Below are 14,086 nucleotides of genomic sequence, written 5' to 3'. Positions count from 1 at the left end.
GAAGAAGCTTGTATTGTGTGTGTGTATGTATATTGATAGTAGTAGTTTAGGAGTATCCAAAGTGCACTTCATTGCGGATTGACTCATCACAGATGCGAAGTGAGTACAGAGTTGACTCAATCCTTGGCGTTGCATTGGTCCTTAAACTGAAAACAAGGAAGTGGTGGGAGAGGAAATGACTTTATTACACCTACGTATTATTAACCTGACCTGAAGTTACATTAAAAAAAAAAAAAAAAAATCAAGAAAAAAAAAACTGACTAGTCCCGCTGCAGAGATTTAGAGGTGCCATTTTGCTGAGTCCATTCCCTTTCAAGCGACCGGAACCAAAGAGCGGAACCCGGACGTTTTCCATGTCAACACTAGCTGTTGTGTTCTTCTGCTTTCCAAACCAGGAAGATGGATTTACTGTCGAACAAATGGATTGCTAATTTGCTAGTTTGTTGGTTTTTCGTCGGTAAGTTGTATTTTAACTGTGTTCAGTGTCCAAGCTCACGTAGTTTTTAATGAGTGGAGTGTGTTTCTGTGTCAGGCTTTTAGCTTGATGGGCTTCTTTGTGCTCTGAGCTAGCCGAATGCTAGGCTAGCCAGCGTTAGCAAAGGCTGTCCCGTTTGGCTCTAATCTCCGTTGCCAGGCTATTTAATAAAAGTTTCACAATGGGGTTCAGCGTAGCAGCGATTCTTGACCCGTTTCCATCAGCTGGGAGTGTAAGAAATATTCCCACACCTGTTTTTATTAAGTCTTTTCGAAGACTTAGGCTTTCACAGATTGGGTCAGCCCTCCTGATATGAGCGACTCAGCATCAGCGTGACTGCTCGTGATTTCCCCGCTGCGGCCGCCCGGAGCTCGAGGGATTAAACGTTAGAGCATCACACCAAATTACACCAAAGATTTTGTCGTCTAATGTCAATTTGTTTGTCACCAAACGCACAAAGCAGACGAAGATAAATTTAAGTCACTTTAAAATCTTTAGGGTGTCCTGGGAAATTCGGCTTACAGGTGATCCACCAAAATAGCACCTAGTCTGTATTAAAACGGCTTTTAATGGTGCTTTGCCGTTACTGCTGTTTTTCTGGGTGCTGTAGTGGAAAATGAAGCGGCACCAACAGGTGAACCAAGCCGAAAAACTACATTTTAATTGAAAAAAACCTGCTTGTTGGATGAAAGTTGTGAAAGTGATATACAGAGTAAATATATTTGTATGATTTAAATTGTCACCATTTTGATTGGACCTTCAGTTTTTTTAAGTAAGTACACTATGAAAAATATTTAAAACCCAAATGACAGGTCACTGACTGGGGTTTCTCTTATTATGTGAGGGTAAGCTAAATAACAGAAACACCTTTCTGTATTATACAACACAGTTCATCAGCACCACAAACCACATCCTCCAAAGAGACCTTTAATTTAAATCAACACCTCTATAAACTGTTTTAAACAAAAAAATCATTGGCTTCACAAAAGTAGGATTTATTGCAGGTCTGTTGTGCTACACTGCATTAATTTAGCAGCTTGCTCCAGACATGTTTCATATGTGATAGTTTTCTATTAACTGTCACTTTCCCTGCTGCTCTTCTTGTCTCATGTTATTTCTGTGTATTTAGTTTCATTAGTTTTAGCAAATTGTACCTGTTAAACTGCATGTAGGTCTGAATCTGATTCTGCCAGCTAGTCTCAAAAATTACTCACATGCTGCTACAAATGAGAGATGAAGGATGAGCCTTAAAACCCACTAATTTGTCTGTTTATGATGTTATCTCTATTAAAGTTATGCTCTAATTTCATATCGCTCACCTCATGCAGTTGTAAAAGTGTCTTTTCCTTTGCAGGTGTCAGCTGCAATGCTGTGGAAAAGAAGATTTATGTGCATCTCAATTACACTGTCCCGTGTGTGCGACTGCTCAATGCAACACATCAAATAGGCTGCCAGTGTGAGTAAAACTGCTAGATTAAAATGATGCTCAGCGCCTGTCACAAGAGCCCGACATGTATCTGGGACACCCTGACAAGTAAAAATACTTGTTACAGTTTGCACGTCTTAAACGTGGAGTGTGTCCTTCTGGCTTCTTAGTGTCCTGCTTTCACTTGGTTTGTGCAGAAAAAGATTCACTACACGATCTTCTACAAACAAAACCCCTTTTAAAGACTTTTCTGTGTGGTTGCTTCAGGCAGTTTTGAAACCTACAAGTTCTGTGGCTTTGAAGATTAGAAATAAATCCCCAGAGAAGATAAAAAGCAGATAAACCAGCCCTTTCCTGTGATTATTATCTGACGCTAGAATGAAACGTAAACTGTTGTCATGCCACAAAAGCAGAAGCAGCAGTGGTTTTGTCTTTGCTGTGGCAGAACATGACAGTCGAAGCTTCCCTGTAATATGGAAACACCCTGCTGGACACATTGACAGACAAGCTTTCAGGACATTTTTATTTAGCACTGCTGTCACTCCTCATATCACAGATGCTGATGTTTAATTTCCGTTTTTGGATTTCAGCATCTTTGTCGGGAAATGTGGGTGTGCTCCATGTGCTCGAGTCTGAGGAAAATGTGGACTGGGTCCTGCGCACCGGTCCTAATCCTCCTTATCTGGTAATCCTGGAGGCCCCGCTCTTTACCAGGTACACTTATTATGTCTCACCCTGCAGAGGGAGTCCCTGTGGTAGATCTTAATGAGAGGAAGTGCTCTGCTCACGCACCAGGGTTACGACAGTTTGAGACGAGTTTCATGGTACAATAACAAATATCACTATTTCACAGTATAAATTATTACGCACTTATTATTATTATTATTATTATTATTATTATTATTATTATTATTATTATTATTATTATTATTATTAGCAGTTACAGTGACTCTGACAGGAGTGAAAAAACTTTTTGGTTGAACAAACCTTTTTTATAATTTTTCAAAATGTAGTATCCTGACAGGCATGAAACTTGATAAAAACCTTAAATATTTTTTTTAATAAGACTAATACAGTACAATTCAACAGCATAGATAAGCAAATGTACATGATAACGCTCAGTTTTCATCCTGTGATATGAAGTGAAACTGATATACGGCTGCAACCCCGTCGCACGTTGAATCTTTTTTTGATTCACCAGACTTTTTTTTGTGTTGTTATTTTTGACATTTTTATCAAGTACAAGTATTTAATCAAAAAAAAAGATAATAGTGGATCAGTCGTTCTGTAAGTCTTTAGCATTTAACATTGTACTTAGATAAGTTATTACATGACGTCATGGCAGAAAAAGCTAACAGTCTTGAGCTGTCAGGAACAGAGACATACAGTGAATCTGGCAAAGCCGACTTCTCCAACCACATCTCAAACTCATGTCTGACTCGTATTTGTACCCGTATCATTTCTGCTGCCCCGTGCCGACTGTCTGCCTGTCAGATCCATCATGATGAAGCTGAAGAACGGCTCCAACAGGGTGGCTGGCGTTGCTGTTGTGGCGCCAAACTTAAACCCGCTTGAGGGCTTCTCTCCACACACCACCTGTCCCAACGAGAACACAGGTGGGTTTGGCTCGGCCTGCTCAGGCTTGTCCCTCAGTATTACACCAGCTACAGTGATTAATTGTAGTTTTGTGATCCTCAGAGGGAAGCAGCTCATGAAATTACAAACTCGGTTCAGTTTTCACGTTCTGTGAGCAGTTTCTTCTTCACTGTGACGTCGCCACGTCCTCGTGTTTGGGCTCACAGCTCAGATTTAATGTCTCCTCACTTTCTTTTTCTTCTATCGTTAGTTTTTACTGTGAGGTGCAGCAGAGATACCCTAAATTAAAGGCTGCATGTGTTGTTTTTTCACTGGGCAAGAGTAGCTTCGGGCACACAGTGTGAAAGGTCGTAGCAAAAAGCTTTTAAAACGCTCATTTATTCATGTTTTGCATCTTTCACAATGTTAAATCACAGTGGATGTAAACAGATTTCATGTTTTAAATGCTACAATACCCATGAGCCTCTTGTCTCTGTTGAGGCTTGAACCTTCAACTTTCTATCAAAGAAGCAGATATGTTCTCATGCAGTTTTTAATCTTTTGTACTGACGATTCAATCGGGGGACTCTCAGGTCCAACTATGAGTCATCTGATGCTGTTTCTGGACAAAATGAGTCTGACTCTTGCGTCTGAAACCACTTCTCAGCAGTATAGACTTTAGATGCATATCAGTCATGTTGATTCATGTGACTCACTTGTAGAAATCCGGGAACTGGGTACCAGCAGCATTTTCAGCTTCACTTTATGAACATGACCCCTGCTCATGCAGCGCACGCTTCAGTAGTGTCTGCTTTAGTGTTATGGCTGCTGATGTTCACTGTGCGTTTCCCTCAGGAGTGTATTCAGAGAGCTACGATCCAGCCATGGCCCACTGTAATGTGACGGTGTGGAACCCTCTGGGAAACGGTTTGTCCTATGAAGAGTTTGACTTCCCCATCTTCTCTCTGAAAGACGACAGTGAGACTCAGGTCATTCGGAAGGTAATATTTTTGTCTGTTAAGCCCATTGGATAAAACTGCTTCATACCTAAAGTTACTGCATTGTTTAACTGGCTTGTCAAAGCACAGACTGGCTGTCTAATTGTTTCCCAGTTTCCTCTGATGTAAGCCTTTACAAAACAGTACGGTTGCAGCAGAACCTGATCTGAACTCGTCCCTGTCGTGGCTGAGATCAGGAGCGATGCCAGTAAAGCTGTTGCAGCAGCACTTAAGCTCACCGTCTTCCTTAAACCAACATGTTGTGGCACATTACGCTGAGACGATTTGTCAGAACTCACAAATCATTAGCTGCTCTTCCAGCCTCGCATGTGACAAAAGCAGACAGATCGTATTACAAAGGGTTCAGGTGGTCCTCCTCTGATGCAGTGCGTGTGGTTCTCTCCGTCAGCAGGTCTCATGTTTCCACAGAAAAGAGCGAACATTGACGAGGCGCAGAGGTCACCGTCATCTGCCACTTTCAGATCTGTTTCATGTCAGCTTTCGTTTTCAGCTCACAGATGATGACGAACTTGCAGATTTAAATTTTCCAGATCAAAACACTTTATTTTGCTCCGCGAAGGACCGCGCTGGTGATGTTTTAGTTTTCTGAAACTCAGTCGAGACTCAGTCCAGAGGCTGTATTCATGCTACGGTTTATTTGGACGAGTTTGAAACTTTGCTCCGTGTCTCAGATAAGAAGGCAGGGTGGACGAGGGAGACTGTAAACTGGTTTCAGGTTTGATCTCCAGAGCAGCTGCTGCCTCAAAGTGATACAGATAGTCCCACATATGATAGTTAGAGTATTACTGTGCCCAAACCTGCCAGTGTATATGTTCTACCTATGTGAAATCTGTTACAATACTTTGTTATCGTGGTTACTTTGTCACGCGTCTAAGCTTTTCTCCATTCGCAGTGTTACCTGGACCATAACCTCGCCGTGAACGGCAGCACTCCTCAGTACCCGCTGTGCGCCATGCAGCTGTACTCCCACATGTCCGCTGTCACCGACACGGCCACCTGCATGAGGAGGAACGACATCAACTTCAGCATCAGCCCAGGTGTTTACACGCCGCGAATAAGCATCTTTTTAAGCAGAAGAAGAAGAAGAAAACAGTCACTGATTATACTGTTTTTGACCCCTTCTAACCTGAGCACATGCTCGTTCTTGTTCTCTGTCTCCACTCAGAGATGGTTTGTGACCCACTGGGTGACTATAATGTTTGGGCCTCCACCAGGCCCCTCAACAACACAGCCAAGGGCCACAAGATGGGGGAGAGTGTGGTCATAGCAGCAGCCCGGGTGAGTCACAGGAAACAGTCTTCTTCTCTTCAGAGTTTAAGCAAAAGTGCTAAAATAGGCCTGTGCCGACATTTCACTGCAGGACAACATTTGTTAGTTATTAGCGGGCCCCTGTGAGTTGATGAAAAGTGCTTTTCAGCCAACTCCTGCGATGATCTCACTCACTTCAAAGCTTTCCAGTATGAAAGCCAAGTCCAAGATAAGTCCTGCTTTGTAATGTATGTCATGTGATCTCACAGTCACAGATACAGTCCGAGTTACTGGCAGTGTTTCTTTGCTTCTTATGTAAACAGCTTTCTTACTTCATGTTATAGAGGGTAAGAGCCGTGTGAACAAAACATAAAAGAAAGTGGAGACACAGCTGCACGGTGAGCTGAACACCGAGCTGAAGACGGCAGATTTCCTCTGAACTTTTACTGAAAGCAGTCATGAAACTGAGTGTGACTTCAACTAAATGTACTGTACACATGAAATACTGAAGTATTTCGTGACTTGTTGTGAGATGAGTTAACGCCGCCCCTCATGGCAGGAAATAAAGTACATCACTGGTGAAGCTTAGCATTAAGTCCCCACAGGAAGCACAACATGGTATCAGAATCGGCTTTGTCAGTGTTTGTTCACACGCAAGGAATCTAAGTCGCTCTCATGTTACTACAATTTACATGACGCTAGAAATGGACAAACAGCTAAAAAACATGACGACAAAGCCGAGCGAAGATGGGTAGAAATACACAGTAAATGTAAAAGCATAAAGTAAATACAGTACTGCAGTACAGCAAATACAGTAACAGTTACTTTGAATGCTCTATGAGGTCTTGGCTACCTTGGTTAGCGTTACACTAAATGCAGAAAAAACTAGTTAAATAACAAATCGACAGTCACAAACAAGCCATAGTAATTTTCACTACTTTCTGACATTTTATGAACTAAATGGTTAATTAGTTAAGTGATGAAATAATCAGCTTTTTTGTATTTTTGCTGCCTGTAAACCAAAAGAGAAGATGGGCTGCATTTCCTCATAGTTTGAGGCCACATTATGTTTTATGGTGTAGTTAAAACAGGTCACAGCAAGTCAAACTGGACTACTTACCCAGATACCATCTCTGCTTGATGCTCTCCTCCTCCTCTCCTCCCCTCCCCTCCCCTCCCCTCCTCTCCTCTCCTCTCCTCTCCTCTCCTCTCCTCTCCTCTCCTCTCCTCCTCTCCTCTCCTCTCCTCCCCTCCCCTCCTCTCCTCTCCTCTCCTCTCCTCTCCTCTCCTCTCCTCTCCTCTCCTCTCCTCTCCTCCTCTCCTCCCCTCCCCTCCTCTCCTCTCCTCTCCTCTCCTCTCCTCTCCTCTCCTCTCCACAGCTGGACAGCAGGTCGTTTTTCTTCGACATCGCTCCAGGAGCAGAGAGCGGAGTCTCGGGGTTCGTCGCTCTGCTGGCGGCCGCTCACGCCCTGCGGAACGCCACGCAGGAGGCGCAGCCTGACCGCACCATCCTGTACACCTTCTTTCAGGGGGTCAGTTGTTCCCACGTCGCTCTGCGCTCCGTGGTGCTTAATGAACATACCAGATGTGATGTAGCCCTGCCTGCCTGGTTCATGCTTTGTTGTGACTCTTTGGCTGCAGGAAACCTTTGACTACATCGGCAGTTCGAGGATGGTGTTTGATATGCAGAACAACAACTTCGCCGTGGACCTGGACAATGTTCACTCAGTGGTGGAGATTGGACAGGTGTGTTTTTTTTTAACTTTTCCTGCACAGACGGCAGCTTTTGCTGCAATTTTTTAGTATTTTAGGTTTTGATACTCAGTGGACACAATTTTGGTTGGTTCAAGAACACATTAAGCTCTGAATGAAGTCTGCTTTAAACAATTAAAGAAATTAATGACACAAAAATACAAAACCATAAAAAGTACAAAGACTCTCATGTTTTATCTGTATTTTGAGGCAAAGCACTCGAAGTCAAAATAACTGTACCTTTTACTTTGCTGTTATAAGGTGCACGTTACGTATACGTGTGTGTGTAATGTGGCAGTATCTTAAATTTGATCATTATAGGTGGGACTGCGCACTGACTCCAAGCTGTGGCTTCACTCTGATCCCGTGTCGAGGAAGAACAGCAGCGTCAACGATGAGGTTTGCACCTGCGTGTATTTATGAGCTTCACAGCTGCACCACCACAGGACATGTCCAACAATCCCTGTGCGAGACACTGAAAGTCAATAGCATAATGCGTCTAAATGTGCCTTAAAGAGGCGTAGTGCTTACGTTTGGACTGATTCATAAGATAAACTTTATTGACTCACAGCAGCAAAGAGGATGCACAAACAGATGTATTGACAAGAGAGGTTAACTAGAGTACTGTAAACAAACACAGAGTGTGTGTACTGTATACAGTGAGAAGCATTCAGATACAACTGGAGGTATCCACCATATGGACATAGTGACGTTAAACGCATACATTTGACGTCTCAGCGGTATTTGAAGTACAGTTTGGTTATCGGCTTTCAAGCGGCTCTTATGAGATATGCAGTATTCAGCCAGTGTTTAACCTTATGGAGTAAATTGCACTAAATCTGTTGTCTGAGAGTTTCCTTTTAAATATCTGTTTAGTTTTCAAGGAAATCAGTCATCAGGAACAGTCCTGATTTTCAGCCTGTGAGGAGCCAAACTCACAGATTTCTGAGTTGATGATTAACTGTAAAACCTACCACGACTTTCAGTGCCTGTTTAAGAGCAGACTTGGCTGTCAAACTGAGCTCGCAGCGTGTGTGTCGTATTCTTCAAAGTGTGTGCAACGCATGCGTTTCTGTTCCAGGTGAGGAAGCTCATTGAAAACTTGCACTCGGCCGCAGGAGGCTTAACAGTCTCACTGGCGGAGCCAGGTTTCTCCCAGCCGCTCCCACCCTCGTCCTTCCAGCGGTTCCTGCGAGCTCGGCCGATCCCCGGCGTCGTCATTGAGGATCACCAGTCAGCTTTCACCAGCAGGTGATTCAAGCACAATTATTCCACATTGTTCCATTTGATAGAAGGATTTGGCGTGTTTCGCTAACTCATTTTCCCGTTCTGCGTCCAGGTTCTATGAGAGTATGTACGATAACGCAGAATACCTGAACGTATCGTACCCACCAAACCTGACACCAGAGGAGCAGCTCGACTTTGTCACTGACGCGGCGAAGGTATTTCTTTTACTGATATTCACGTGTTCTTAAGTGAACCAGCCTCTCTGCGCTCACTGTGGTTGGACAGATCCGTCTACTTCTGAAACTTCTGAATAGTAGTCGCAGCTGTTTGGGAGACATCGTGTTTCTCTTTATGTTTAAAATCAGTATAGAAATCCAGGATATTAGATGTGTATTAGATGCGTCTCTCTTTGTGCCTCTTTCAGGCTCTGGCTGAGGTGGCCACCATGGCGGCCCGGGCTCTGTTCCTGCAGGCTGGAGGAGCAGAAGCCCAGCTGAGCAGCATCAATGCAGACCCTCTGATGGTAAGACTGCTGGATTACATTTGGATGTTACGAACTGTTCATCTTCTCTGTCTGTCTGTCCCTTCTCAAGCACAACATCTGAAGGACATTTGTAGTGAATATTTGAAAGGCTGAGAAAAGTCTCCCAGCGTCTGGAGTTACGTCGTCTCAGGCTCGTTTGATATCCGAATTGATATTTTTTTTATTGTCGTCATGTTTGTCTTTGTTTTCTTCCTTTTACATATTTCTTTATTGAACTGCAGTTTGCTTTGCCTCTTTCAGCTACTTGAAATGTGCTTTTATTGATGAGTATCATCGTTAATCCAAAGACAAACAAGCGTTGTTCTGCCTCCTTTTTGCATTTCATGACAATGGCTGTTTATTCTTGGTGTTTTCTGTCTCTGTCTTCACCCTCTCAGGTGACCCGCATGCTGTACGGCTTCCTTGTTCGCTCAAATAACTCCTGGTTCCAGCAACTAATCCCCTCTGACCTCACGAGCCATCTGGGTAAGTTGGGATACAAGTTTGTCCTTTTTTGAAGCGATAACTGAAGAAAACCTTGAAGGGATTTCGGAGGTCAAAGGTCAATCTGAAGACACAGTTTTAACCATAACCCAAGACTCCATGGGATAATTATGACAAAACTTCACACAAATGTCTCAGAGGATATGGTCACAGTCCGCCTGAATTGGTAGATTGGTGATGATGATGAGGGTTGTTTGGATCTTCTGTGCTGCTGGGTTGAACATGTGTGTGAAGCGTCCATGTTTTACAGTTTGTAGCTTCTTTGCGGCAGCATCCATATTTGAAGCACTATAGTTCACCATCAGCTGATTGTTTTTGCTGATATTGAGCTTCAGGTGGTTGTCGTTGCACCGTGTGATGACGAGACGGAGGACAGAGCGGAGGAGACTGTTGTAAAATTTTCTTCTGCGTCTGTCCGTCAGCTAACAGGCCCACAAACTTCTACGTCGGCGTGACGCAGCAGTCCAGTGAACCCACCCTTCTGGTCCAGCACTTGCTGGCTAACCTGATTGGTAGTGCCGTCAACATCACCCAGGACAACTGCCAGAACCAGAGAGAGGACGAGACGGACAAAGACAGCAAACACGTAAGACCTGTAGAAGTCTTCCTTTAGTACATTTAGATTTGTTTTGTTTGTTTGTTTAAGATGATACCAATTATATCACAAGGGAAAAATGTGTAATCATGAGTAAGATTTATATTTGTGAAGGTCATGAACGCACCATGTCCATCAGTTTGCAAAACAACATCTTCAGGACTGATTGATTGTTTTCTTGGAGAAACTCAAAAACCAAAATATTTGATTTACTGTGATTTAAAACAAATGGAAGCAGCAACAAATTTTGAGTAATTTTGTTTTAAAAGTGATCTGAATGATAATAGTTGCAGATTATTTCGCTTTAGGTTGACTGATCAATTCATGTTTTAAAAGAAATAATAAAACATTAATTTCCGCACCACCACCACCACCACCACCCTGTCTCCTCCCTCAGATGTACTCCTACCTGTGGGTTCAAGGCCCGGCGCCTCCCAACGGCACGGAGCGGGAGGGTTTCTGCGTGCGCTCCACAGTCCGTCTCTCCAAAGCCTTGTCCCCAGCCTTCGACCTGCGGGAGTACACCTCCAAAAATTACTCGACGTGGACAGAGTCCAGGTGGAAGAGCATCAAAGGACGCATATTCCTGGTGGCCAGTCACGACCTGGAGGTAAACCTTCACTCCATAGAGATGTATGGAGTCCCAGTCATTCACACACTGTAGGCATTATGAATTAAAACCAAAGTCATGTAGTTTTATAGAGAAAATTAATCATGTAATGTTACTGTGTAATTTTAGAGGCAGCCACTAGGGGTGCCAAAGTCATATATGTTAAAATTGTACGCATGGTGACTTTAAAGCTGCACTAGTGTAATATTTTTATTCCGTTAATATATCAAATATATGAAGCACGCAATGACATTTTGTGGCTAATGAGTAAGATGTTCCCCTCAGTGTCGGTAGAAACCAAAATAGAGCTAAAAGTAGGGTAAATATTTGACAACACAACTCCAAATTAAATGCTAATGCTGCTCTGTGTCTGCTAGATGTATAACTGCTTGCTAACAAGTTCAGCATGCCAACATTAAAGGTGATAATATGTCAAAGTTGTATTTGCACAGCAGAGAAATGATAAGTTTGCTCCTCTGGCTGCTCCAGATGTTGACGCTGGGTGTAGGCGTGGGCGTGCTGCTAACATCCCTGCTGCTGACGTACATCATCAGCTCCAAGGCCGACATGCTCTTCAGCTCGGGGAGGGAACCGACCAGCGCCACCTACTGATCCACACGGACACGACGCAGGCCCGCAACCACTACTACTGCTACTACTACTACAACTACTACTTCTATCCCAACCAGACACGGACAAGCTCATTTTTCTTTCAAACACAACACCAGTAGGTACACGGACAGGTTAGACACAGCAGCGGCAGAGGGGTTTATTTTAGACGACGACTCCATGTTTATGGACTCACTCGGGTGAGACGTGACATGAGGACTGGACTGGACTGGATAGGCCTGGATGGATCTGGACTCATCAGGGTCAGGAAACACTGGTCGGGCACCAGCAGGCCCTGCCAGTGGAAAAGATGTTTATATTTGTTTTGTTTTAGGTTTTTGTTTTCCCTTTTTTTTAATTGTCAAAGAATGTTTTGTTTACTGTGTCATGGGATAGGCACTAAACATGGAGCATTATTTGGAGTGTGTGTGCGAGTGTGTGAGTATATAAATGTGACTGAGTGTGTGAGCAGTTGACTGATTCAGTGTGTGTGAACACAATAAACGTGTGTGTGTGTCTGAACTTTGAGGATTGCAATGGTATGTGCGATACTGTAGCAGTCTTCTCTGTCGATATACTTAACTTATCAATCAGTTCTAATGATAAGAAACCACTTTTTGAGTCAATGAAGTAGAAACATTTAAATTTAAGATTTTGCTAAATCTGGAAATGTGTGGTGAAGTATTTTGATAAGTTTTCGGTCCTGGGATGTTGACAACAACCCTAAATATTTATATTGTTCAGTCCCAGTACACATATGACTACAGGTGTGTGTAGTTGTACTGTAGACCCACTGCAGTTTCACATATTGTGATTTTTGTGTGGAGAAGGAGAATTTCCCGAGGAGTCTGACGTGGCTGACAAACACTTTACGTCATATCGATCAGCTGCCAAAAACCATCAAATCCAGTCAGAAATCTTGTGTTCTGACGCTGAAAACGCGCTGGTACTCTGGCCGTGCACTCTCTCTTTTTGGTTCGTACCTTTTTCACAAGGTTCCTTTTAACTTCTGAACGTTGTGACAACACGCAAGATGGTTTTAATTGTTTGGTGATGGATGTTCATGTAACGGCTGGAATCGACGACCAATTGTGATGCCTTGATGAAGAAATAAACATTGCTTCTTTTCCAGTTTCTCGTTCATTGCGGACAGACCGCTGAAACGTGATTGATGTTTTGTCTTCAGCAGCTTCCTGTTAGGAATGCAGGCCGTGTGGACCGAGACAGTCGATCACATGCTGTGGCTTCGGTTTACTGTGTTATCTCTACGCTGACACGAGTGTGATGTTATCCTCCTTTTAAAGAAAACACATCATCCACAGGGTGTGTTGGGGAGCTGCCTCTGTTTCCACAAGGAACAATAATATTAAATAGACTTTTCATCAAAGTCAACACTCAAGCATCACTTCTGTGCTGCTTTACTGAAGGCTTGTTTGCTGAAACAGATGATAAACTGAGGGCCAAATGTTAGGATTTTTGTGTTGTTGGGTGCCACAGTTTGAGTTCATACGTTATTGTCAGCTGATTGTAGCAGAAAGTCCAGTTCTCCTGCTCTGGATCCATGAATGTCTCTTCATTAACTGGAAATAAGTTTCTAAATGGATTTAATCACATTTTCTAAAGTAGAGCTGCTCAACGTTTTCATCCATTAATATGTGAACGAGTTGTGAGCAGTTAATCAGAGAAATTTTCAGAAGCCTAAAGAGCTACAACTATCCAGGGTTTCACAAAAAAGCAAATATTAGAAAAAAAACTCATTTTTTTAAGCTAAAATTGTCTTTTTCACAAGCTTTGAATTTGCTGAAATCTCCGGTTTGTTCTCTGCCTGATGAAACAAATCTTAATTCAAGTGAAGTCCTTTTTATTTAGAAATCCAAAACTGGCTCCTGCAGTATTTGACAGACACACAGAGGAGACAGAAGATGAAACAAAATGATTACAACACAGGAAAAAAAAAAGCCAATGTTAAGTAAAGATAATCATTGTACATGTTCTAAAAATTACAGTTACTTTCATCTTTATTTGAGCTGTAAAATTGCTTCTTGCCTGTTATTAAAACATGATCATGTCAACAAGAAGTCTTCCATGTATCTTGATGAACCTCTGAAAGTCATGACTAAATTAAATGAATTAATATTTTCTAAGATCTAACCAGCTTTTCTCACAAATACTCTGTTAAAAGCGATAGACTCGAGCAAAACAGCGTTGCATATTTCCATCCCTTAAATAATCTGACACAAAATCAGGATATAAACCTCAAATTCTATTAAGGAAAAATATGAAATAAGAGCTTTTTTGCATTGATTAAGTACTTTTATGATTCCCAGAACAGTATTACAGGACAAATGTCATATGTACATGTCTTATAATGCAGCAGGTCTGGACACACGTTTCCTCACAGCTCCACAGAGGTCAGCCTGCATTCATCAACAGTCTGATGATGATGATGGTGGTGGTGGTGGTGATGATGGCGGTGGTGGTGGTGATGGTTTCGGCAGCTCCATAAACTCCTTCTTTTATGGG

At 42.7% G+C, this 14,086-nt stretch overlaps 1 protein-coding gene across 1 annotated transcript; it reads left to right on the top strand.

The window, feature by feature from the left end:
* The first annotated feature begins 341 nt into the window (after positions 1–341).
* On the top strand, positions 342–12,694 carry ncstn (nicastrin). Its single transcript, XM_070973763.1, has 17 exons — positions 342–457; positions 1,830–1,931; positions 2,492–2,615; positions 3,396–3,517; positions 4,332–4,477; positions 5,388–5,532; positions 5,661–5,773; positions 7,123–7,275; positions 7,385–7,489; positions 7,817–7,894; positions 8,577–8,746; positions 8,835–8,937; positions 9,147–9,245; positions 9,644–9,731; positions 10,172–10,335; positions 10,742–10,954; positions 11,444–12,694. The coding sequence occupies exons 1-17, from the start codon at positions 400–402 to the stop codon at positions 11,564–11,566; spliced, it is 2,106 nt and encodes a 701-aa protein (XP_070829864.1). The 5' UTR covers positions 342–399; the 3' UTR covers positions 11,567–12,694.
* Positions 12,695–14,086: the final 1,392 nt, after the last annotated feature.

The sequence above is a fragment of the Chaetodon trifascialis genome, chromosome 11 (assembly GCF_039877785.1).
Source record: "Chaetodon trifascialis isolate fChaTrf1 chromosome 11, fChaTrf1.hap1, whole genome shotgun sequence".
Classification (NCBI taxonomy): Eukaryota; Metazoa; Chordata; class Actinopteri; order Chaetodontiformes; family Chaetodontidae; genus Chaetodon; species Chaetodon trifascialis.
The sequence above is the reverse complement of the archived record's forward strand: the minus strand, read 5'-3'. Positions and strand labels throughout refer to the sequence as shown.

Coding starts and splice junctions, on each gene's coding strand:
- ncstn (XM_070973763.1), top strand. CDS start 400: ATGGATTTACTGTCGAACAAATGGATTGCTAATTTGCTAGTTTGTTGG. Junction 9,246..9,643: donor TCAATGCAGACCCTCTGATG/GTAAGACTGCTG, acceptor TCACCCTCTCAG/GTGACCCGCATGCTGTACGG. Junction 10,955..11,443: donor TGGCCAGTCACGACCTGGAG/GTAAACCTTCAC, acceptor TGGCTGCTCCAG/ATGTTGACGCTGGGTGTAGG.